The sequence below is a fragment of the Tachypleus tridentatus genome, chromosome 7 (assembly GCF_004210375.1).
Source record: "Tachypleus tridentatus isolate NWPU-2018 chromosome 7, ASM421037v1, whole genome shotgun sequence".
NCBI classification, from domain to species: Eukaryota; Metazoa; Arthropoda; class Merostomata; order Xiphosura; family Limulidae; genus Tachypleus; species Tachypleus tridentatus.
The window spans coordinates 76,103,009-76,127,104 of NC_134831.1; the positions used below are offsets into that span (position 1 = coordinate 76,103,009).

General features: G+C 31.1%; 1 protein-coding gene across 2 annotated transcripts in view; it reads right to left on the reverse strand.

The window, feature by feature from the left end:
• LOC143256007 (DNA topoisomerase 2-alpha-like) overlaps positions 1–21,904 on the reverse strand; it is a 47,559-nt gene extending 25,655 nt beyond the window's left edge. For both annotated transcript variants that reach the window (XM_076512545.1, XM_076512544.1), the window contains exons 1-14: positions 21,602–21,904; positions 14,979–15,209; positions 13,374–13,467; positions 12,997–13,060; positions 11,929–12,074; positions 11,161–11,258; positions 10,637–10,849; positions 8,711–8,884; positions 5,587–5,688; positions 3,572–3,709; positions 2,709–2,765; positions 1,828–2,067; positions 1,287–1,523; positions 597–702 (exon numbers count right to left, since the gene is read on the reverse strand). In XM_076512545.1, coding sequence (XP_076368660.1) covers positions 597–702; positions 1,287–1,523; positions 1,828–2,067; positions 2,709–2,765; positions 3,572–3,709; positions 5,587–5,688; positions 8,711–8,884; positions 10,637–10,849; positions 11,161–11,258; positions 11,929–12,074; positions 12,997–13,060; positions 13,374–13,467; positions 14,979–15,209; positions 21,602–21,640 — 1,939 coding nt within the window. In that variant the 5' untranslated portion in view covers positions 21,641–21,904. The remainder of the gene's footprint in view (positions 1–596; positions 703–1,286; positions 1,524–1,827; positions 2,068–2,708; positions 2,766–3,571; positions 3,710–5,586; positions 5,689–8,710; positions 8,885–10,636; positions 10,850–11,160; positions 11,259–11,928; positions 12,075–12,996; positions 13,061–13,373; positions 13,468–14,978; positions 15,210–21,601) is intronic.
• Positions 21,905–24,096: the final 2,192 nt, after the last annotated feature.

Consider the following 24,096-nt stretch of genomic DNA (forward strand, 5'->3'; position numbering starts at 1 on the left):
ATACTACAATTTAATATGCTTTTTAATTAAACTATAAAGAGAACATTCACTTAGCTACTCAAGCCAAACACCAGAAAGGGAGAAAATAAACATAGGCTAAGTACTTCCAAACCTGGCACCTGACTGAACGTTTCTTCAAAGAATATTCTCTTTCTGTTGATTATAAATGGTTTAATGGCTACTGTCAAAGAGAAACACTGAAATATTTTGGAAGATAGACTGAGATACGAGGGGTGTGCATATGCACTTAACTTTCTTGTTCATATCTCAATAAAACAAGAAGCTTGATGGCAATAAATTTGCATTATGGTTAGTTATAAGTATAACTGGTGATAGATTAACAAATATAATGTAAGGTTAAATAAGAAAATATAAAATGAGCAATTCAGAATGAAGTGTCACATGTTACAGGAGTGATGACTGAAAATTCACCTAAACATTTCCCTTGGAAATCAAAAGTTAAATAACATACATATTTAATGCTTCAAGTAATATACTTTCTTTTTGTTAATGATAAAGTATTTTTGTAACTTAGCCACATAAATTACTACTTTTACACAATACATAAACTGATTAACAAAACTTTGATATGATACCTTTGTAGTACTTCACCTTCCAAGTGTTCCAATTTGATGTCTGAGTTTTCCATTCCTCAAATTCTGGTAAACTAAAGAAACTCTTTTCTTCTTTACCTTTGGTAACCTGTTATAAATTAAAACTTAATTTTGCAACAAACTTGCTTCCATAGACAACAATTTCATATTTTTTTATCCCAGCAGTCACACCATATCAAACCATATGTTTGACTATTAAAGTTTTAGAACAAAGCCAGGAGTGATAAGCTAATACTTTTGATGATTTCAAACATTTACTCATATAACACCATGTTTAGTCTTTAGTGCAGTTTCTCCTCAAATCCTGATGACAAATTCCATGTACTTCTTTAATATCATAATATTCTTTTGCATTTAAGTATCAGTACCAATCTGTAATTACACCAAGTTTAAAGCTTCCTCTCACCCATAGAATCAATTTGATCAGTAGGAACAACAAGTGAGATGAACCATATTGGGAATTTTTTGTAACTAAACTTTTGTTTAAATTGCACTGGTAAACTTTTAATGCTGTTTTGACACAAACATTCATACACACATCATTAAAAAGTTTATGACTGTAAATATTTAATTAGTTTCAGTTTTGTTTTCATTCATTAGGAAATAGCAAGATACAAAATACTGTTATATTTACTGAAACAAATAATGCAACGGTAATAAAAAACACAAGACCTTCACAATGGGGGTGATAAATTCCTCCAGAAATGGAAGTCTTAACAAACTGGGCCAATTATGATGGATGAAGTTGATCAGGAGACCTTTGATGTGTGAACCATCTTGGTCCTGATCTGTCATGATCATCAATCTTCCGTAACGCAGTGATTTCAAGTCTTCCATGCTCTCATACTTTTTCTTGTACTGCAGGCCCATAATTTTGATGATGTTATTGATCTCTGCATTTTCTAAGATCTACAGAAGAAAATTATAAATACATAATTGTAGAACTTAAGCAGCCAGATAAGTACCAACAAAGTTGCATCTAACATTTTTTTCACACAAATGCACAAACATTTACCCTCATATTTTAAGTCTTTCCTATCAATACTACTTTTTTACATGTAAAAGTTGTCTATACCTCATTAAATACCCTATTCGAATGACTACTGGGGTTGAAAACAAATTTCACCAATCACAAAATACAAGCAAAAATAATAGTAATCAGCTGTCCAATGATAATTCTAAATGTCAGCTATTCCACAAGGAACTGACTTACCTGTTTATGAGTTGCTTCCCTGACATTCAGTATCTTTCCTTTTAAGGGGAAAACACCATACTTATCTCTACCCACAACACCAAGTCCAGACACAGCCAAAGATTTGGCTGAATCTCCCTCAGTCAGGATAAGAGTACAGTTGATAGAGTTTTTAGTGCCAGCATCATTGGCATCCTCCAATTTAGGAACACCCTTGAGTTTGGAATGTTTCTTAGAGCTACATTTTGTGTTCAGCTGAGTCTGAAGGAACATGAAACCTTTATAAACCAAACTTTTTATCAATTAATTTGCAACTTTTCATTCACAAATAAATTAAACTGACAACTAAAGTAAACAAACATGCTGTTCTACTTCTAAAACTAGACACAATTCTTCTCGTAGAAAAATATATTCATCAATCAATGCTACATCAGTTACAGCAAACCAAACTTTTGTTACTTTAAACTAGTTGGGCAGCCAGCCCTTCAACCTAGATTTCCAAGTTTCTTTTTCAAATTGTTTATTAATATTTGCTGTAACAAGGCAGCTGAGGAAATGGAAATATGTTAACACAACATTCAAGCAATGAAACAATTATAATAGAAGAATAAATACTGGTAATGCACAACAATTTTTGAAGTTTGTGGTATGATGGTTCATGTAACTTTTATATTCTTGTCTGAAGACTAATATATCAAGTGTTTAAGTTATTCCATGTCTAAAATAGTGAGTCAACTAATTTCAAACCCCTACTGTCTCTTTGGACATTTCAGAAATATTGAGTTTAAATCAGACCCCTTTTTCTTTTAAAATTCAAGCTATCAGATATTAAACTTCCACAAATAAATTACCTACTTGTAACCAGAATTACACACCCCAAACATATGCAAAAATATTCATACCTGAGCCTTAAACTTCACCCAGTTCATGATTGACTCTACAATTCCACATTTCAAAACCTGAAAGAAAGATTAACTTGTATGAAAATTCAGTAAAAAATATAGGATCTCAAATTGTGAGTTTCCAAAGTAATAATTAATTACTAAAACTGAGTTTACAATGAAATATTTCTAATATAATCAACTATTGTATCACGCAGTTATAGTATTACCAAAACAAGGACAAATTTTCCAGTGTTACAGAAGAAGCAGTTTTACAAGTATCATATTGTTTCACTTTTCACTTTCTTCCTAAATTTTTTTTTTTTAATGTAAAATGATTGTCACATGGAAACTACTGCAAAACTAAAAATACTCTGGGGCTCACTGTTTACAGGTAACACAACAAGTAAAGAAATTTTAATTATATAATACTAATGTTTAAAATTAGTAATGCTATGCCTGACTGTTATTTAACTCTCAATTTTATGTTTTATACATTACATCCAGAAGTTATGAGATTCATTATTATCTGCTCCCACTATGGCAACAAATTTGTGATTTCATGTAGAAACCACTTATAATTTGTGATAAATATATAATTTTGATTTCATGTTATTTTTTAGCATTTCTTTTATCCAGTTTTTTAAAATCCATTTCTGATCTGCAACAGACAGATTAAGAGGTAAAATGGAAGGGGAAGATTTGTATTTAGTAATATTTTGTTTATCATCTATTTTTTAAAAGCAAGACTATAAACAAATAAATGTGTCCTCCTACAAAAAATATAGTAATTAATAATTATACACATGCATGAAAAATCATAACAAGATACCATCTTCACACATGAACATCAAAACTAACTAATTATAATATATATCACTAACCTGGGTGAAAAACTTTTCACCTGGTTGACATTTTGATCCAAAGTTCTTTGACTGTAGGGTCATGTTCTCTTTGGTTTGGGAATCAAAGGTTGGGTTTTCAATTAGGGCATTGACAAATATCCACATATGGTTTCTGATCTGGGTGTAGATAGCAGGCAAGTGAAATTAAAATTTCAAATTAATATTTATTACTATCCTCACAATAATTTCACAAAATATTTCAAGCAATTGTACAATTTAAATGAGCACACACCACTGACTTATGCACATAACCCTGCATCCCAAGTGGTTTTTTGCTCATAACTTAAAAAGTATAACAATTAGGCTAATAGATGTATATTATAAAAATATTATATGAACACACATCAACATAATTTTTTTATGTAAATTAAACTATTTATATACAAATAACCGAAAATAGGAGGAGCAGAAAGTGTTCGTACAGTTCAGAACGTGTGACAAAACTGATATTCCTGTAAAAATTTTGTTTAGTTTGGCAAATAAACTACATTATACCATTCCAGAACTAGACACTGGGTTCAAAATTATTGTCATTTAGCCAGCAAAAAATTTACTTCCGACAATTTAGCACCGTCTCCGTCATTATCTGCTGGTCATCATGGGGAACAGGAAACAACTGCCCAGTGAATTAAAAAATCAAATTATTGTAAAATACAAGTCTCGCGTGTCTCTTTCCGGTTTTGCTACACAACGCAATGTGCCGAAATCTACTGTTTAAAGCACAATTGTCAAGTTTAAGCTTACAGGATCAACTGCTAACCTCCCTCATTCCGGACGCCCCACCAAAATTCCAGAGAGAACCAAGAGGAAGGTTCTCAGAGAAGTTAGTAGGAAACCTCGTTTAACACGCAATGACATACAGAAACTGGTAAGAGAAACTGGGGTTGAAGTAAGCACATCTACAGTTACAAACATGTTATGCTCTTCTGGGTTCAAAGCATGCCATCCTCATAGAACTCCATATTTAAAGCCTGTTCATTTAGAAGCATGATTGAGGTATGCAAGAAAGCATGTAGATAAACCCTTTACCTATTGGAAGAGGGTTATTTGGTCATACGAGACTAAAAATCGAGCTTTTCGGCCACAATGATGTTCGCTATATTTTTCAGAAGAAGGGGGAATGAAATTTTCCAAAGAACACCGTTACTAAAGTTAAACACGGAGGTAGCTCAATTATACTATGGGGTTTCTTCAGCTCTTCTGGTGTAGGCAGCCTTTACCGTGTCAATAAAATCATGAAATAAGAGTACGTTGATATATTAGGCACTTATATCAAGAATGATGCTCAGAAATTGCAGCTTGGGTGTCGTTGGATCTTCCAGCACGACAATGACCCTCACCACACATCAAAATATGTGCAATCCTGGTTGCAGAGGAACCATATAAGCATTCTGGAGTGGCCATCACAGTCACCCGATCTCAACTTAATTGAAAACGTTAGACATGAGTTGAAGACCAGGGTTCATCAGAGTTATCCGAAAAATTTGCAAGAGTTGGAGGCCTTCTGTAAGGCAAAATGGAAGAAAATACGAATCAATTTCTGTCAAACGATCATGGAGGGCTATGAGGAGAAATTGCGCCAAGTATTTCACCTGAAAGGCTACACACCTGACCATTAAAGTAGATGCACGAACATTTTCTGACCCTCCTCTGTTTGGTTATTTGTTTATAAACAGTTTATTTGTCATTCAATTTACAAAAAAAATTATGTATATGTGTATTAGTATAATATTTATAATATACTATACTTTCATTATCCTAATCGTGATACTTTTTAAGTTATGAGGAAAAAACTACTCACAACTCAGGGGTATGAACACTTTCTGTCATAACTGTAGAAAGTCAGCATGAATGTTTTCATTGGGAGTGAAAATACGTTAGGTAATTGAATAATTTGATAAACACAATTTATGTAAATCCGTAGACCAACATCTAAATGTTTAATCACATAATAAAGTACTAAAAATATAAACACACTAAAAACAAATATCCACCTGGAAAGGCTTAACTTGTATGCCACCTTTATTTTTCTTCTTCACTGCTTCCACAAGTTTATTGATGATTTGGTCACTAACGTAATCAACATGTCGACCACCCTGTAATAAAAATTTGTAACCTGTATAATTAAAGGTTTAGTTTTGGGGTCTCCTTTGTTGTTGTTTTATTTTCTCCCAAAAACATTGTTGTTATGGGACACCTAAGTAAATACAAATTTCAAGAGAATCATTCAAATTCAGAATGAAAGTTTTAAGTTAACAAGTCTGGCTTCGAGAAACACTAAAAAAATGGAACAGAAATTAGTAGTTACTAATACAACTAGCAAATTAAATGTTTTATTTAACATACATACACTTTGTCAAATGTAAAGTTCAAGCCCTTTCCCAGGTTTTTTGTTTGTTGAGCTCAAACCTCCAAGAAGACAATCTGAACTAGTCATCCCTAATTTGGAAGTGTTAAAATATAAGAAACATAGCTACTCAACACGACCCAGCTCCACCTGTTAGACTACTTTTGTGAGATGGAATATTGGGATTTGACCATCACCCTCATAATGCAACCACAGCCCCAAAGTGCAGAAAAAAAAAGTTTGCATGTTAATAGGACACAGTCCAAAGAACCATAGATCCACAATCTGGAAAACTAGCCTGTGGGTCCAATTTTTTTTTTGAGATATGAAATATCTTCTTGCTTCTTTTTTTTTTTTTAGTAACTTGGATTTAATAATACAGCAAACTAAACACCAAATAAAGTTTTACCTGAACAGAAAAATTCATACAATTAGGACCTCCAGTATACATATACTTTATGCTACAAATAACACTTCATTGTCACTGAATAAGAAATCCACATATCTCATATGCATATTTGAAAATTAAAATGTAGTTATGAATATTGCATCACATAAATTAGTGTTTGAACAGAACAACCATTATGACAAAGTATGCTGTTTGGCTGACTGTTTCATGAGATTAGATTTGCCAATGAGTCTAGTATGCTGGTGACTGTCTTTTCTCTATACCCTACATCACATTGAACAAGACTAGAATTTTTATCTTCTAACCCTTTTCTTGCTTTTTAACCTTTCTACTTCATCCCTCAGAACCACCGACATATATAAAGTGGTCATATATCAACCTCTATACCACTAAAAAAAAACATTCAAGCATGAAGATTCATTACTTCTATCTTTATGTCGATGCTGAGTTCCTTTCTACAGTCACTTTACTCTACGAGAGCATAAGTCGCTATGTTGAAATGTGCTTTGCCTCACCAGCCACAGTTCTGTGAAACAGACTGTATACTCATCTAAAGCATTACAAGGATTAAGACTCTTCAAATCAGTTCTCTTTCATCACAGAAACTAGTCCGAAAAATTTAATTGTTTTTTTCAAGTTCAAAACTCCTATGAACCTCTGCACCAGGCAACTAACATTTTGTTTTGCAAGGAAATGGAATCATAAGCCTGTGTTTGTAATGTTGTTTGAAATGGAGTGGTCATTCTTAATATAGATATGAAAAACTGTATTTTGGGAATATACAGAATGTTACTGCAGGTCTTTCACTATTTCAGATGACTTGGTTTTAATATCAGTAAACTATTTTATGGCAGTTTCTTTGCATGTGTGTCAATATTTATGGAAAAATTAGCAGGACTTTCTCTTTAATGGAATGTCATCATATTGTAATGTTATTTCACATACTTCCATTGGATACACTATATTGTTTAGCTTTGACAAAATCTTCACAGCTGACACAGGTATCTAAAAATTTCAGGCAGTATATATTCAGGAAGAGGTTTTTAAAGTCCTAACCAGTGGTTAAACAATGTTATTGTCAAGTGCCACTGTTTACTACAAATGTTCTGTCAGCTTTCATTTTATCACACAACATGTTAAAGAATTTCCCGTTTACTTAAAATCCATACATTAATATTTGTAGACAATTGAACAGATTGAGATCTTTAACACAAGCAGTGAAATTTACTCTCTCTTCCAACATGTCCAAAGATACAAAATCCATACTGGTGTGTTATCACATTGCCAAAATACACTTGCTCATTCTGTCACAGTGATTCCAAGTTTTAGGAAAAGGAAGATGTAGATTTCAGCATTGTTAATTTTGTTTGATAGAAGTGACCTGAAATGTGATGCAAAATTCACCTCATTTCCTGACATATGTGATTCATTTTGGCATTAACTTTGGCTGACATAAATGACCTATAATATGAAGCAATTCTAAAGTAAGTTAAATAAAAACATTCTTATCTCACCACGAGAAAACTATTTTAGCAGCAAACTATCCCAGACTTTCTTTGGAAAGATCTGTATGAATGACACTTGGATACAGCATTCAACGTCCTGATGATTTCTAGTTTTATTCAAATGATCCAAAAAAACTGGATCACATCAAGGTTGGATTACACTAAATTATTCACACTAGCCAAAGGTTCTGGAGGAGGTAATACACAGATGTGACTGTCGATTTGTACATTTCCTGTGTAAATGTATATTAAACAAAACTTAATGTCCATTTAATTACACACACTGTTATACTGAACTACCATTCTGACACTAACAAAGCCAACAAAAAAACCCTCATTAACTGAAATACTCAGCAACATCTAGGTAACCCCTGCTTACTGTGGTTCATAAGTTTGACTGGTTCCCTGTCTTTATGTAAAATCTTGGTTTACACAGAATACAGTGGCTATTAATCCTTATTTTAATGTAAGTAATATCTCTTTCATAAAAGCAGTAAAAAGGAACAATGACAAATTTAAAAGTACACAAATTAAACATCAACAAATTAATGACCATAAATTTGCTAGCATGTCCACTGAGGGGAAAAAAAACCACCTCCCCCCACTATAAATCATGTGACTAGATAGTTCTAAACTATGGATAATGGAACAGTTTTGAAGAGAAGGGGGTAGTACATTTAAAACAAATCTAGGATGAATTAAGGAAACTTGTACAATGGTATATAAAACTATGGAAGAAAAAAGTTAATTCAGAAATGATATTGTACTTCTATGGTTCTGTAACAGATTTTTATGGTTAAATAATACTTCTTTTCTAACATCAATGTTAAAGAAATTACAGTATCTTAGCTCCATACCTTTGTTGTTGCAATACTGTTCACAAAGCTGACCTGCTGAAATCCGTGGGCACTAAGCGTCACAGCTATTTCCCATCGTTCACTCACATTGTCATAAACAACTTTTAAGGGGTTGCCATCCTCATCCTCACGTCCCTTTACATATTGTTCTACATAATCCTTGAAGCCTTTAACCTAGGAAATCAATAAACAAGATTATTTATGTAGGTACAATTTAGGTGAATGTGGAAGAAAATACTGGTTCTAACGTGAGCTTTATATTGCAAAGCTTCACAGTAAATTTAGTATCAACTTGCTTTCACTTAAGTTTGTAATTTTTATTAAACTGTATGAACAGAGATCCAAATTAATGGTCTCATGTCATGCACACATTAGATTATTTTCCTGAAATTTTATTTTTTAATTTAATTACATATTGGCTACAGTTCACAACTTAAGAGTAAAATGTACTTCACACCTCTTACGATTCATAACTTTTTACCCAAAATGCATTTACAATGTGTATCATGCAAACTACAATCTAGTTCTATAATAACCAAAAATATCAACAAATGATTTAAGATGCACTGTTTAATCTAGTGAAGCAAGACGAATAATTGAAGACAATATTGAAATTAAAAAACAGCACACATTGGATCAATGAATAAAATTCTAAAAACAAGGAGAGCAAACTAATGAGACAAAAATATTTTGTCCTAAAAGTAATCATAATACATTTTTTCAGAATTACCACCATTCTGTCATACAATGTGTACTTCTTAATAAAATATCAATTTCCATCTTTCATTTAGTCTTGCTTAGTAAAGTGTAACTTGTAGCCCACATTTGATCCCTAGGAGTTAAATTCGAGTCCAGTTGTTTTTTTCAAACCATAACACAAGCAGTTTACAGTAGTTGATGTCATCTGTATGTGACAAAATTAAGCTAAATCCAAAATCTTAAACTTAACAGAGAGCTAGGTGATAGCTGTTGGAAAAAATATTAGTTTGCATAAAAGTTCTCTTGCTCGTTTTGTGTTTCATGTATAGCTCATTTTGTATTCAAGTGTATAGTTAGGGTTTACACACATTCATGATAAAATTCAAGGGATTCTTAAAGCTCCATCTATTATTTTTCATGGACTCCCAACAACACATTCCTGAAACATTAGATAACTCCCTGGATTTGTCCTACCATATAAAAAAACAGCTGTGCTGTCTTTTTCTGAAGAAACCCAATGTACAATTTTTCACTTTGCATACATGATCACAGCACACTTTCATCTAGTCTTACACAGATGAATTGTTTCTTTTTGCAAACAATGCAATATGCCTTCTAGTAACATCCTTTGTCACAATTTTTGAATTCCTCTATTAAATACAGACTTTCTTTGGTTTAAGACATGAAACTACAACATACACAAACAATAACATTTACTACTGTTTTATCTTGCTTACTGTTTTGCTTCACACACTACACTTGTGGGGTCACACTGACACTAGAAAACCATGTTAACAAAATATTGTTCTTGAAGGAAAAATCTGACACTTCTCAGAAACCATGTACTATGACACAAACCACTAATAAAGGTAAACAAACATAGTAACTGATTAAACTTACTTAACTTCTGAATGACTTAATTATATAAAACTAAAGAATATATCATAATATAAGCTTTATAAAATATTTTGATTTTATAATTTTAAGTAATTTGTTGAGCTCCAATGGCTCTAACGCAAAGTTTGAATTTAATGATATTTCCACACAACCATGAAACTTAAGGCGTTAGGTTTTGATTTAACATTGGTGAAATTGTCTCAGGACCTTTGGGGCTTACATGTCTGGTACACTGTTTGCCCATCACTAACTTAAGACTAGGAAACTTATCATTTAAATATTTTGTTTAATTTAATAATTATAAAATATGTACATAAATACATAACATACTGGAAGTCTCTTCCCATTCAGAATGACTTTTACACCCCTTGATGTTCCAGCAATATCAAATGCTCGTCGAGACAATAATGAGATAAGATCTTTCTCAAGTTTTTCCATTTTAAACTTAGCAAGATCTGGATAAAATGTGATGCATGTGAAGTCTTCTCCACTGAAAGGTTTAATCTTGGCATCTGTTGTTTTTGCCATGTTATCCATCCATACCTATATAACAGAAAAGAAACATTACAAGACCCATGCACACACACGTTGAAGATGCATTTATTTGCAAATGTCAGACTACTTTTAACTTGTTTTTAATTACAAAAAAAAAAAGCATATTCACTTTCTTAAGACTAGAATACATTTTCTGCAATTGTTGCACCACTAAAAACTGTGCACTTTTCAAAAGCTAACTGATTGTAACCTTGTTGAGTTCAATTTCCAACATTTACGAGCTGGAAATGTTGCACTTAAAATAAATGTTTTGCAAATCAAACAAGTTTAACTGTCTAAAAGATAACAATAACAATTACCTGTTTAAATGATTTGCCACTCTCCTTTGAAGCAGTCTCTACAATAAATTTTGTACTAAATATGTTGCACAATTTAGCACCATAACCATTTCGTCCACCTGTTACAGATAAAGTTTAATCTATAATTAACACATATTAGTAACAAAAAACAAGAGCTTGCAGAGCTATTAGCACAACCAAGAATGAATGAATACTGTTATTAGATACAAGGGTATATATTCCATACATCTAACACTTATAATATTGTATCATTTTGTTAAAGCTTGTAAGTTGGTAACTGTATACACCATGGTCAACAAGTGATTCACAGATTCAAAAAGTGTGTATGTAACATTACCAAAATTTAATCTTTTATAGTTCTAAGATCAAATAGGCCAGATCAACCTGTTTGCAAAATTGAAATAAACTTAACAGTTCATGTTTTCCACTGAATAGGCAGTAATTGCAAACACAAATGTTTTTCAAAATTTGCGAGGGAAAAAAAATTCCAAAAATCAGGCATCTTAAAATGTTTCGAACTTAAATGTTAGAGAGTATTTTCTAATGGCATACACACCAGAACAAAATATATATATAAGAAATGGCATAATTAATGTGTCAAAATAGACATAATGTGATTATTTTCAAAGTTATGGTGGATTGAGAAACAATACACATTTAAGGACTGTTTTCTTTTACACATAAGCACATTTCAATTCTTGAGTTCATATATCTTCTAAGTCAAATATGACCAATAAACATGTTTCTAAACTAGTGAAAATACCTTACCTGTAACTTTCTTTTCATCATCGTTGTAGTTGGATGATGTCAACAAGTGTCCGAAAATCAAGGTTGGAACATACATTTTTTCATCTTTGTGTTCAACAACCGGTATGCCCTTACCATTGTTCCAAACACTGATTTTGTTGTTTTCTCTACAACAGAAGGAAGTTACATAATCAATATTTTAAAATAGATTTCAAATGCAACTTCAGGAAGATCCTCAAAGTTAAAATACTTCTTTCATCTCTCAAATATCTCAAGGCACTGGCCTTTTTTATTAATTAATTTTAAAAGTTATAGATTACACAATAATTCAGTTCTCTCTCAAGATTGAATATGCTAACCAGTCCATAAAAAAAAAGAATGGCTGACCAGTTTTTTAACACCAACTTTAGTGTAATTATGTCAAGATAACAGTAAAAATTAATAACTGTTCATACATTAAATAAACTTCATGATTTCATCATTTTATTACACTTTTAATTAGTTATGGATTTTAAGCAGTGCTTTAACATTAAAAGTTCAAGCCAAAAACCAGTAGATAATTAATAATTTAATAAACCATATACAACCTATAACCTTTTCATCAGCAACAAATACTAAAAATGTATGAACCTAATCTTTGATTATAATAATCATAATTTGAAAAAGAATTGTAAGTAGTGTAAGTCATTTTCTCACAGTGCAACAGTTAATTAACTTTTGGATTTTACTTCATAAAATAGGAACTCTCAACAGACGGGAGAAGAGATTTATTGTATCATTGCAAGTCAATAGGTTAAATTGTGATTGTTTTCCATTTCTCAGTTTTATTTGTAAAACTAAACATTTGATTCCAGTTTAAACTTATTTTTTTTAAAGGAAACAAAACAGCATTTTGATTTTTTTTACCTCTCAAACCATTTCTTTCAGAAAGGTTTGAAAAAAAATCAAAGTTCATTGTCAGTTGAATACACAGAAAGAACTATACAAGTTTAAAGTGGATTAAAATTCACTGAACATTTGTTAAAAACTTCCATTAAAAGTAAACCACGGATATACACAAGTTAACTGAAAGATTAAAAGACAACTTACTGGTCAATTTCTATCTTAATACAATCCATCTTTTTGTCTCTTTGTTTATTGTCTGCTGCATTCACTAAAGAGTAGATACATCTACATTAATTTTAGTGAGGACATGTTGAAAGATATAAATAAAACAATACATTTAAAAGCACATAACATCTACACCATGACTAGAACATTAAATATTGAGTACTAGTGTTTCCTCTGTAATGATCCAATCAAAAGGTGAAAATAGAAAATTTGCATTTGTTAAATAACAAGTTCTTATACAACATTCTTTATAGAAACTACTTAACCTAAAATAGACAACTTACCACTAAAGAATATTTAGCAGTTAAAATAAACAAAGAACTCCAGCAAATAATTGTTCTTGAAAAAGAACTTACCCAAAATTTCATCAAAAACTTTATAGAGGCCTGGCACAAACGTTATTTCTCTGTGAACCATCCCACCAGCTTCTTCATCATAAACCCACATTTGCTAACAAAGACATAAAAATGTTGGTAAACTTCATTTTACACTATTGCTTTATATTCTGGTGTCCCTTGTCATTACATACATAAAATGACAACTTACTAGAAAAAACACATTTACATTAGATGCACAAAACCTGAACAGAGATACAAACATCTCTCTCTATGGTTGTTATTCAACTCAAAGCAACAATAAAATGTATAACAACTTCACATGTTGGAAAACAAAAATATTTGAAACTCACAAAAAGTGCAAAAACTTTTGTTTCTTTAAAAAGATACATTGCAATAAAATCTTTTACATTTTTGTTACAGATGCAAATTCACACAAATATCCCACAATGATAATGATAAAAAAAAATATTTGCATACACAACAGTATCTGTTGAAAGGTCTTATGAAATTTCAAAAGATCCCATTTAGTAGTACAATAAAACCATGCAACAGGTAAGTTGAATAAATACATCTGGGCACTTGAGAGTTTAAATTACCAATTAAAACAATCAGTCAAACTTAAAAGAGAAAATATTAAATATTATATTCAATGGAAGAAAAAAAATACAATTATCTGTCTAGTTACCAAAAAAATTCATACACTGCAAGATAAATTTCTACATGTAAAATGCAGATCTCCGATAGCTTCAATGTTTTAACTCTCTTAAGGTGGAAACAAGTCTATTTTGATAAAAAGTACTCAGAAGCATATTTGCTCCAACAATCCAAATGGCAACTGTAAAGTAGTCTTGTACAAGGCAAGATGAGATATAGCACATGTGTTCAATAAAACACATCATTCTGCAATCTGGCAAACCATGATTGTTATTATTATATTTATTGTAAGACATTAAATTAGTATTAAGCCTATTATATTTTTGAACACTACATTTGTTTTTATCTAGTCTCTTATTGATTTTCAAGATTTAGAAGAGTGTATTATAATAATATTCCAAACATACTATGTTTGCCATATCCTTTTTCTCAATCTAGAGCTATTCAAACTGGTTGGAATACAACACACAGTAGCAGTTGGAACACTAATTATACAAAACATTTGTTACAACAACAGTTATTATGGTGAATGCCTTTTACAAGTTGGTAAAGCAGGATTATATTGTAGGGTTGGAATACCATTATATACTATTCTAATTTATAAAAAATCCCTGAGACTATGTAAAAAATTTAGTGTTTAAGAATATAATAGACCTAATATTAATGGCTAATGATAAATATTATAATAAAAACATGACTGCTGATGAAATCTGCAGAATGCAAACACCTAGAGTTGATATTAGCACGCAATCTAAATCTAATTTACTATGTTCTAAATTAGAAGTTTTGAATTTTTTTTATGAAATAGGAAAGTAAGGTATACAAACACTTACCTTCTCCACTACAACAGAAACTAAAGTATTCATTTGTAGGCTAGGTTATGTTTTCCTTTTATCTTTTATACTTCTTAAACAACTAAAATGTTTGAAAAACAATTCTTATAAACAAATAAACACTTGAAACAATTACCTGAGTTAAGGGTTCAGTAGAGCCTATGTATGTGTCTGGCCGGAGCAAAATATGCTCCAACTGAGATTTCTTTTGATAAATTCTTTCTACAGACAATCTTTTGTTACTCTTTTTGGTACCAGCAGTCATTAGAACATTTTCATCTTTCACCATGTCTCCATCATTCTGTTCCTCAGCTTGTTTCAATGGCACCTCTTTAGTTTGCTTTGCAGCAATGTTTGCAAAAAGTTCCTAAAATTTAACAAATAAAATATATTATGACATTGAAATAACACACTGCAACTTTACAGAGGAGTGGTATGCCTTTAGCCACTCATTCCACAAAAATCATCCACAACATTCTTCCCAAATTACATTCTACCCTTTACACAGAAATTGTATTCATTATTGTTATGATAAAATAAAAAATTTTGACCTTATGACATATTTTATCTTCTTGTATTCTAATACAATTTAACTTATTGGAAGGTTAATGCCTTCATGTGGAAATCATAACACCAATATTTACCAAACTGTTTGGTATCCATTTCCCTCAAGACTTTCAAGTTATGATGAAAATTCTCATATGGAATTGGTGATTCTGTTATGAGCCATTCCCAATAACAAAAGTTACTTACATCAGAAAAATATGCCATTTCACATACAACTTGCATGCAAGTTTTCAAAATGGAAACCAATTCTTTGAATAAATTGTAACATTTGAAGGTTTTATTTTGGTATAGTCTCTAAAAGTATCACACCCCTTATAAAATTTATTTTCAGATAATCACTAAATATGCAAATAATTTTTACAAACACTTAAGGCTCTTCTGATATGGTTAAACCAGAATTCAATTTTAAGTTTCACTCTGCATCATATGAAACTTTCTATAGTTTCTGATAAATGAAAGTTTTTCTTAGGTTATGAGGTGAGCTTGTGTTCCATAATGTATTTACACAAAACACAAGTTTCATCTGGTTCACTTCTATAATGCTTGATCTGAATCACAACTGCCTTGAAATGCAACATACTGATTAAACTACAAATTTTTCAGTACTTACATATTAAATGGAGGGGGGGGGGGGCATTCATTTCTTTTTTTTTATCCAATTTAATATAAAGGTAATGTTAAAAATTTAACTTAACAATTTTTTTTTAATTTTCTAGTAAATCTACATTTTACCATCAAAAGTCATATTTAGCTGAATTTATGTGGATACAGTCGCTACGTGACAGTCATATTTAGCTGAATTTATGTGGATACAGTCGCTACGTGACAGTCATATTTAGCTGAATTTATGTGGATACAGTCGCTACGTGACAGTCATATTTAGCTGAATTTATGTGGATACAGCCGCTACGTGACAGTCATATTTAGCTGAATTTATGTGGATACAGTCGCTACGTGACAGTCATATTTAGCTGAATTTATGTGGATACAGTCGCCACGCGGACAGTCATATTTAGCTGAATTTATGTGGATACAGTCGCCACGTGACAGTCATATTTAGCTGAATTTATGTGGATACAGTCGCCACGCGACAGTCATATTTAGCTGAATTTATGTGGATACAGTCGCCACGCGTGACAGTCATATTTAGCTGAATTTATGTGGATACAGTCGCTACGTGACAGTCATATTTAGCTGAATTTATGTGGATACAGTCGCTACGTGACAGTCATATTTAGCTGAATTTATGTGGATACAGTCGCTACATGACAGTCATATTTAGCTGAATTTATGTGGATACAGTCGCTACGTGACAGTCATATTTAGCTGAATTTATGTGGATACAGTCGCTACGTGACAGTCATATTTAGCTGAATTTATGTGGATACAGTCGCTACGTGACAGTCATATTTAGCTGAATTTATGTGGATACAGTCGCTACGTGACAGTCATATTTAGCTGAATTTATGTGGATACAGTCGCTACGTGACAGCCATATTTAGCTGAATTTATGTGAATACAGTCGCTATGTGATCAAGATCTATTCACTTCCATTCTTAATGCAATCAAAATTTTTGGGCTCCAAAAATAATTGTTTCTTCTGTGTAGTATGTACGAGTCTAATGCTTTCTTATTAAGTGTTTTATGTTGTTCTGAAAAAACAAAACAAATTAATCTAAATAAACTGTATACATTTAATATTGTGTTAATATGTTTTAAATTTCTCATACATTCAAGTGATTTTAATGGCCCCTCAGTAATACGCATGTACTGATTTTTCTTTCTAATTCTGTGGGTTTTTTTCTAAATGATTTCACATAACTATTGCTCTAAAACTAAGTAAACTAATTCTTTGTTGAAAATAACTTTAGAATTCATGTAGTAAGGCTAGAAAATATCTGTCACCATGGGATAAATATATAATTTAATGGAAAATTCAAACCAATCAGAAAATGACTGTACCACATTGACTATTTGTCAAGGAAACTCATAACAATGGGTAATTTCATTAGTTTTAAAATAATTTAAAATTTTGAAATCAATATTTCAAATTATTTTAAACTACTGCAACAGACATTTGTTTAATGAAATTTCAGAATTTGTTTTAAATTCCATCACCAACAAGGTTACAACTATGACATCATTCGTATGAAAAAAACTGTTAACAAACAGATGGAACTTTTCTTATAAAGAACTGAGGTAACTGATTTTCATAGGTAATCAAATTAATCACTTGCCTCCAATCATGCATGTTTTGTTATAACACATTAAGATAATTTTATGTACTAAATTAAGAAATTACCAATAAGCACTGTCATAAAAATTTCTATTTTAAGCAGGTTGAGAAACTAATTTCCTCAAAATTAAGGAGCATTAAGCTGTCTTCAGCACTTGATTGTTTAAAACTTTCCACTTGCTTAATGGGATTTTAATTAGAATTTCAAAAGTCTTACACATTTAAAGAAACTATTTTTTTGCCAATTTGTAAATATTTAATATATTATGTGAAAAACTATTGTTATATTTAAACGGTTCCATGAGGGGATTATTTTTTTTGTTTTACTTTGGACATACAAATATTTATAACTCTAAATACCAGTAATGAAGAAATTGACAAAACAGGACTTATTTAGGATTTCAATGTTAAGTATGTATTGATAAATTTTCTAAGCATAACAAAAACAAAAGACAGTTAAATATAGAAACAAATAAGTTTAGATTTAGGAACACTGAGTGTTTCTTAAGACTGATTTAAATATGGCCAGTTTTTCAATATTTATATGTTTATATCTTTTTCACAATTTTTTAAGGACTTCAAAAGTGGCTTGAATGATTTCAGCCAGAAATAACTAATAGCCTGTATATATATTCTTCAAAACATGAGGGCATAGTCTTGGTATTCCTTCTGACTTCCTATAAACATCCGTACTTAAATACATGAATAGTACAGTTAGATAATCAACAGGAAAAAAATTTTACATCACAGAATCACCTAATAGCCAAATAAAAGATGCCAAAAACTCTCTAAAAATTAACAACAATCAGATATAATGAAGCTTTTACTAAAGCTAAAAGTAAATACATATATCACAACTCTAAAGTCTGACTTGCTTATTTTAATAAGATCACAATGTCTTAAACACAAACATTCAATTAAAAACATCAAGTTAAAAGTAAAAGTAAGTAAAACATACAACTGTTACAATTATCAAGTAAACTGTTCTGGATGGTTACAACTCATTATAAATATAGCCTACAGTAGTACTTCGACTTCTTCCAGCATCATTCAACCCTATACATTTTCATAAGTTCTCATCACAGTTAACAAAAAAAAGAAACCAAAAATGTACTAAATTAAAATAAAACAAAATGTTTATGACTTAAATATACATCAATAAATTAAGTGTATTTATCACACTATAACTGAAATAAATAATAAGTGATGATTTTTTTGCTCTTGAATTTGTTGCACAATTCCAACATAGTGAGAAGTAATGCAGGTTTCAAGAGCTCCCCACACAGTGTTGTGATAACACACAAACATATGTTGAAGGATCATTTCAGGAATAAACACAAAACAGAATTTTTATAAATTTGTTCACCAAAGATCATTCAGAATGGGCCCCTAACAGGATTATAATTGATAATACTCATTTCAATGATTCTAACTTTATCAAACCCTGGGTGAACCATTCACCAACTTGAGAAGCACCGATCTGAATATTATTCAAGTTATTAATGAGACTGTACTTGTGTTTATAAACCTTAATTCAAACATAAGTAACATTTGAAGAAACAAACCAAAAGGAAGAATTATAGAAAAATGAAAGGACCCAATGATGCTTTTAACAACTTTAGATTGATGTACACATTTAAAAAATCCCATTCACTTAATACTAAATATACATAATCACCTAATAGTTGAATTTTTGTGACCAGTTTTTAGGCTATAATTTAAGAATCAAATTTTACACAAGTAGTACTTTAGAAAGGTTGAAACATGCACTCATTAAGAGCCCCAGAATGTGAGATAAAAGACAATAAACAAAAACATAATTTTATTTTTTAATTTATGAAAAAGATAAACACAAAAACTGTCATACATTAAAAACAAATTTTTTTTCAGATAAACATATTATATACCTACTTACCAATAACTTTAATATCCTTACCTTAGAGTACACAAGCTTGTGCATAGTGTAATTGAAGAGCATAGCAAGAGCTGTACATCCATTAATGATTTAGGACTTGAAATGGTACAAATAGCATTCAGACGTAGTTCAAAGGGCAATAAAACAAAATTTAAATATAAATAGATGTGTACTGTTATAAGTTTTAAGCGTTTTAGGATAAACAAATGGAGTTTCATATCACAAAATTATGTCATCCTAATTATACTACCAAAACAAAATAAATGTTCAAGTGGTCAGTCTCCAAGTCCAGGTTAGTATACATTTAAGTTTCTTTTCATTAGTTTCACAAGTTTTTGGTATAAAATGTGGCCTGACCAGTGATGAGCAGTTGTTCTGCTGATTTGCCAGAAACACTAGACCAACATTTATGTGATATATACAAAAACTTAAGTTTCTTTATTTGGTCAAATAAAATGTAAAATGTAAAAGAACACAGATTTTGCAAGTCTGGGTCCTTCTTTTAAACAGGGATATTTCACATTTCACTACTATCAAAGGTCCCTCCTCATAGTTTCATATTTCTTTACCAAGTTTGCTTTCCCAACACTTTCACTTCAGTTTTCAATATCCATTATGCAACCAACCAATGGCAACAGTTATAAGCATTTAAAGTTATCCTATTAAACACTGAAAGTAACAAAACTAATGTTTTAAAAAGAGGGCTCTGTGAACCACCACCAAAATGTTTAAGTTTGTATAGGTTAGCATGTGATGATATTAAAATCTCCCAAATTTTTTCTGTAGAAGGGATTACTTTGTTTTGAAAAATTAGAAACTATAAATACTCGTTTTCATAAAAAAATTATTTACAGCAAAACTAAACAGTCATAAGTTTAAAATATGAAAAACCAGATGAGTCTATGACAGTGATACTTATATAAAACAGTAATAAAGTGGTTATCTTGTGAAGTTTTGCCTTAGCTTTAGGTTTAGTAAAACATGTTACATGAATGAAGTTAAGCGTAGATTGGATTAGTAGTTGAGATCAAGACTGGGTATAAAAAAGGACTCTATGCAAAAAGATATCTGATTGAGGTATTCAAGGTTATTAATGAAATGGATCTTACTGATGCAACATTCCTTATGTTTAATAGTGATAGTGGTAGGACAACAGGTTACAAATATTAATTTTGAAAGTGTGGGACTAGGTCTAGAAGATATCTTCCAACTAAACAGTTTTATTTTCTAACAGTATGGCTGGCCTTTGGAATGGATTGCTTTTGGATATGGTGAATATAGTAAATTTAAGGGAGCTTAAAGGAAGGCTTAATAGATATTTAAATAATCAGGGATAGAAAGAAGATATTTTTTTAACAACCTTACAGTCATAATGTTTGTTTTTTATAATTTTGTGCAAAACTACACAAAGGCAATCTGCACTAGCCATCCCTAATTTAGCAGTCACTGCCAACTCACAAAAGAATTTTACTGAAATTTTAGATGAGCTATTGTCACAGCATTGTATTACACTTTACACATTAAATTTTATTTAAGTATTTCTTTGTATGCAGTTGTCAATGAAAGTGCTTTCTTTTCTGTTGCAACCCTCACGATATATTCAATAAAGTCAAAAAGAAAAAAATTAAGTTTGTTTTTTATTGTTTTATAATTGAAACTCACTCCATTTTTTTTTTTTGCAATTTTAATGGTTCACTCTGAAACATCATTTTTGTGGAAAAATAAAACTAATCATTCGTTATAGTAGCACTAAACTATGAATAATAATGAATAATATAGTTACTAGGGTTAACAACTCAGAATGAAAATGTGAGCTTAAAAATATTAAATCGGTTACTTTCTACTACTAACAACGTATATATTTGTTAGTCTAGTTGTAGTACTAGTAACGTCGCACAATGTTTATCGATTGTATATAGCAAAACTTTTGATTATCCTATCTTCAACTTTTAAACAGGTTTAACTGGCATAATTAGGTGAAATACAAGAACATATTTACTACCAGTAACATTCAATTAACATTAGGTTAAGTTTGTCTTACCCTTAGAGGACTTTTTCCAGCATTTCCCGATTTGCTCATTTTAATCGTTGTCTTTCCAAACTTGACTCTAAATTTAATAAGACTGCAAACAGTAATTGTTATCAAGCACGCTTAAAGCTTTAATAACAAGATCAAACAATATTTTTATTCGGTGTAATCACTCTTCGGTAAAAACTTCACCTTAACTTTAATCTCTTTTATAAAGTCTAACACAAATGCTCAAATGATAAAATTCGTTATTCCACTAATCGTCTGGCTTAGGTTCGTTTTAGTCGCTTCAATTAAACCTAACCGCCAAAATACAGTTCAACCAATCATAGAGCACAATGGACAATAAGTTCAAGTGATGTCATCTAATAATAAAGACAGATAAAATCCAAGCGCCCTCAATGCAATGTAACTGGGATTTTCTATAATTTAATAATATAATCGTTGTAGGGAATTTTGAAAATGAAACTCGAGTGAAATTGAAAATGAAAGGAAAACATATACCAAACACATACTTTGGACGCATTCCTTTCACATATGTAATTGTTCAGTTTACTATTGCAATTTACACAATTTGATTATTATACCAACAAACAGCAGCTTCCAGGAGCACAGCGGATAGCCAGCGACTTACAAAACTAAAAACCCCGTTTCGATACTCGTGGAACAAAGCAAAGATAGCCCATCGCATAAATTTTTGCTTAACTTTAAACAAACATAAAATAACTAACAAACGAGCCTTGGTATCAAATATTTATATAAAAATATCTTAAGATATGAACAACAAAGGGTCATTTGGCTTCATTAGACCTTTCAATACATATTTTGTATTCTTAAAATAGAAAAAAGTATGATAAATAGATGTATAAATGACTTAGGATACGTAAGGAATGCTTTCCGAAGTTTTGAAAAATTTTCCTACGCATGGTTTCTGAAAGTTTCTTTACACATATCTGTTGGGTTGCATGTGTCCCAAGAACTATTTATGGAAACATGTTATATGCACATAATTGTGTGTCATGTGGAAGTAACGTAAGAACATCTTATAAACAAGTTTTATTTGTCTAATTCTAAAGAAAAAAGTTTCAATTAATCTTACAAGGTTTTGCTGTTTCAAACAAATTCATTTTGAAGAAGCTGTAGTCACAGTATCAAAATAGAAGAAAAAAAAAACATTCAAGTGGTACTCTCTGCTATGAGATATAATTGCTTCAACCCTGTGTAAAATGAAACATAGCTCAAAGAAATCTGAATACCAAAGAATATTCCTTTTCGTGTGTGCATTTGTACGTGACAATCTCTTCACATGTGATATCGTCACATCATCAAAAGAATACGTCTTCTGAAGTGCAACCTAATACATCTCATAAATAGTACTAAAAAAACTTTATAAAAGTACACACACAAAATATATACAATATACAAGAATAAATAAAAAATGATATTATTAATTATTAACAAAAATATCGTGTAGGGAAAAAGCAGTGAATTTTGGTTAATATTGTTTTGCAGATAACCCTTCTTGCGAAATAACCTTGTTTAGTCAGTTTTATATTCATTGTTCTTCTTAACACCCTAGAATGAACGTGATCATGTCATTCTTGTCGTAAGGTGTAGCAAGACTGTCGTCTCAGGCAGTAGCTTTTCAGCATCTGCCATTAAACTTTCTTGGAACAATTTTCCTGTGGTATGATGACGTTTGAGGATTCTGAATATAATACACTAGGGTACCCTACTGTTCTGACAATATCCATTTGCTTCGTACCATTTCTGGACAATCAAACAAGTTTATGCTCTATAATTTCTGGTATGTCACGAGGCATGACTTAACAACAAATACATAGAAATTACCTGAATAAAGCGTTGATCTGTTTTGAAAATATTACACCAAAAACACACCTTTTTATACAAAACAGATGTGTATGCGTGTTTTGACAACAAATGGTAAAAAAACTTATACAAAGCAAAATAATAATTACACAGATGAACATTAATTCAGACTAAGCAGGTGTCGAGCCTTACTCAGGATAGAATTATTAAATCAGTTTACTTGCCGCAATCAAGAACTGTGGAGTAGGAACGGGCGAGAAAGAACATTGCACATTTTTGTACCCTAGAAATATTTCCTACAAAAAATTGTTTTTCCAAAAGGGTGGAGGTTGACTGCATATTGTCTTTGGAGTTAAATATAAAAAGTGATTTATTTGGTGTACGAAAGCCATGCCGCTCGCCAACCATCATTTGTAAGTTTTGGAGACTTGCAAATTTGCTGCAGGGCAAATCACACCCAGCCACAATAAATCATATCTTCCTATTGTACTAAAACCTAAAGATCCACCTGGGACATCAGTTCCTACAGACGTTGGCTGTAAGGTAAAAGAGACTTAGAAAAAATGTTTATTAGGATGATAATATTGGTGCATGATCTAGACCATAAAGTGATATGCCAGTGATTATCATTATTTATTAATTGTCTGCATCACGACCACTCGTTTGACCAGCAGGAA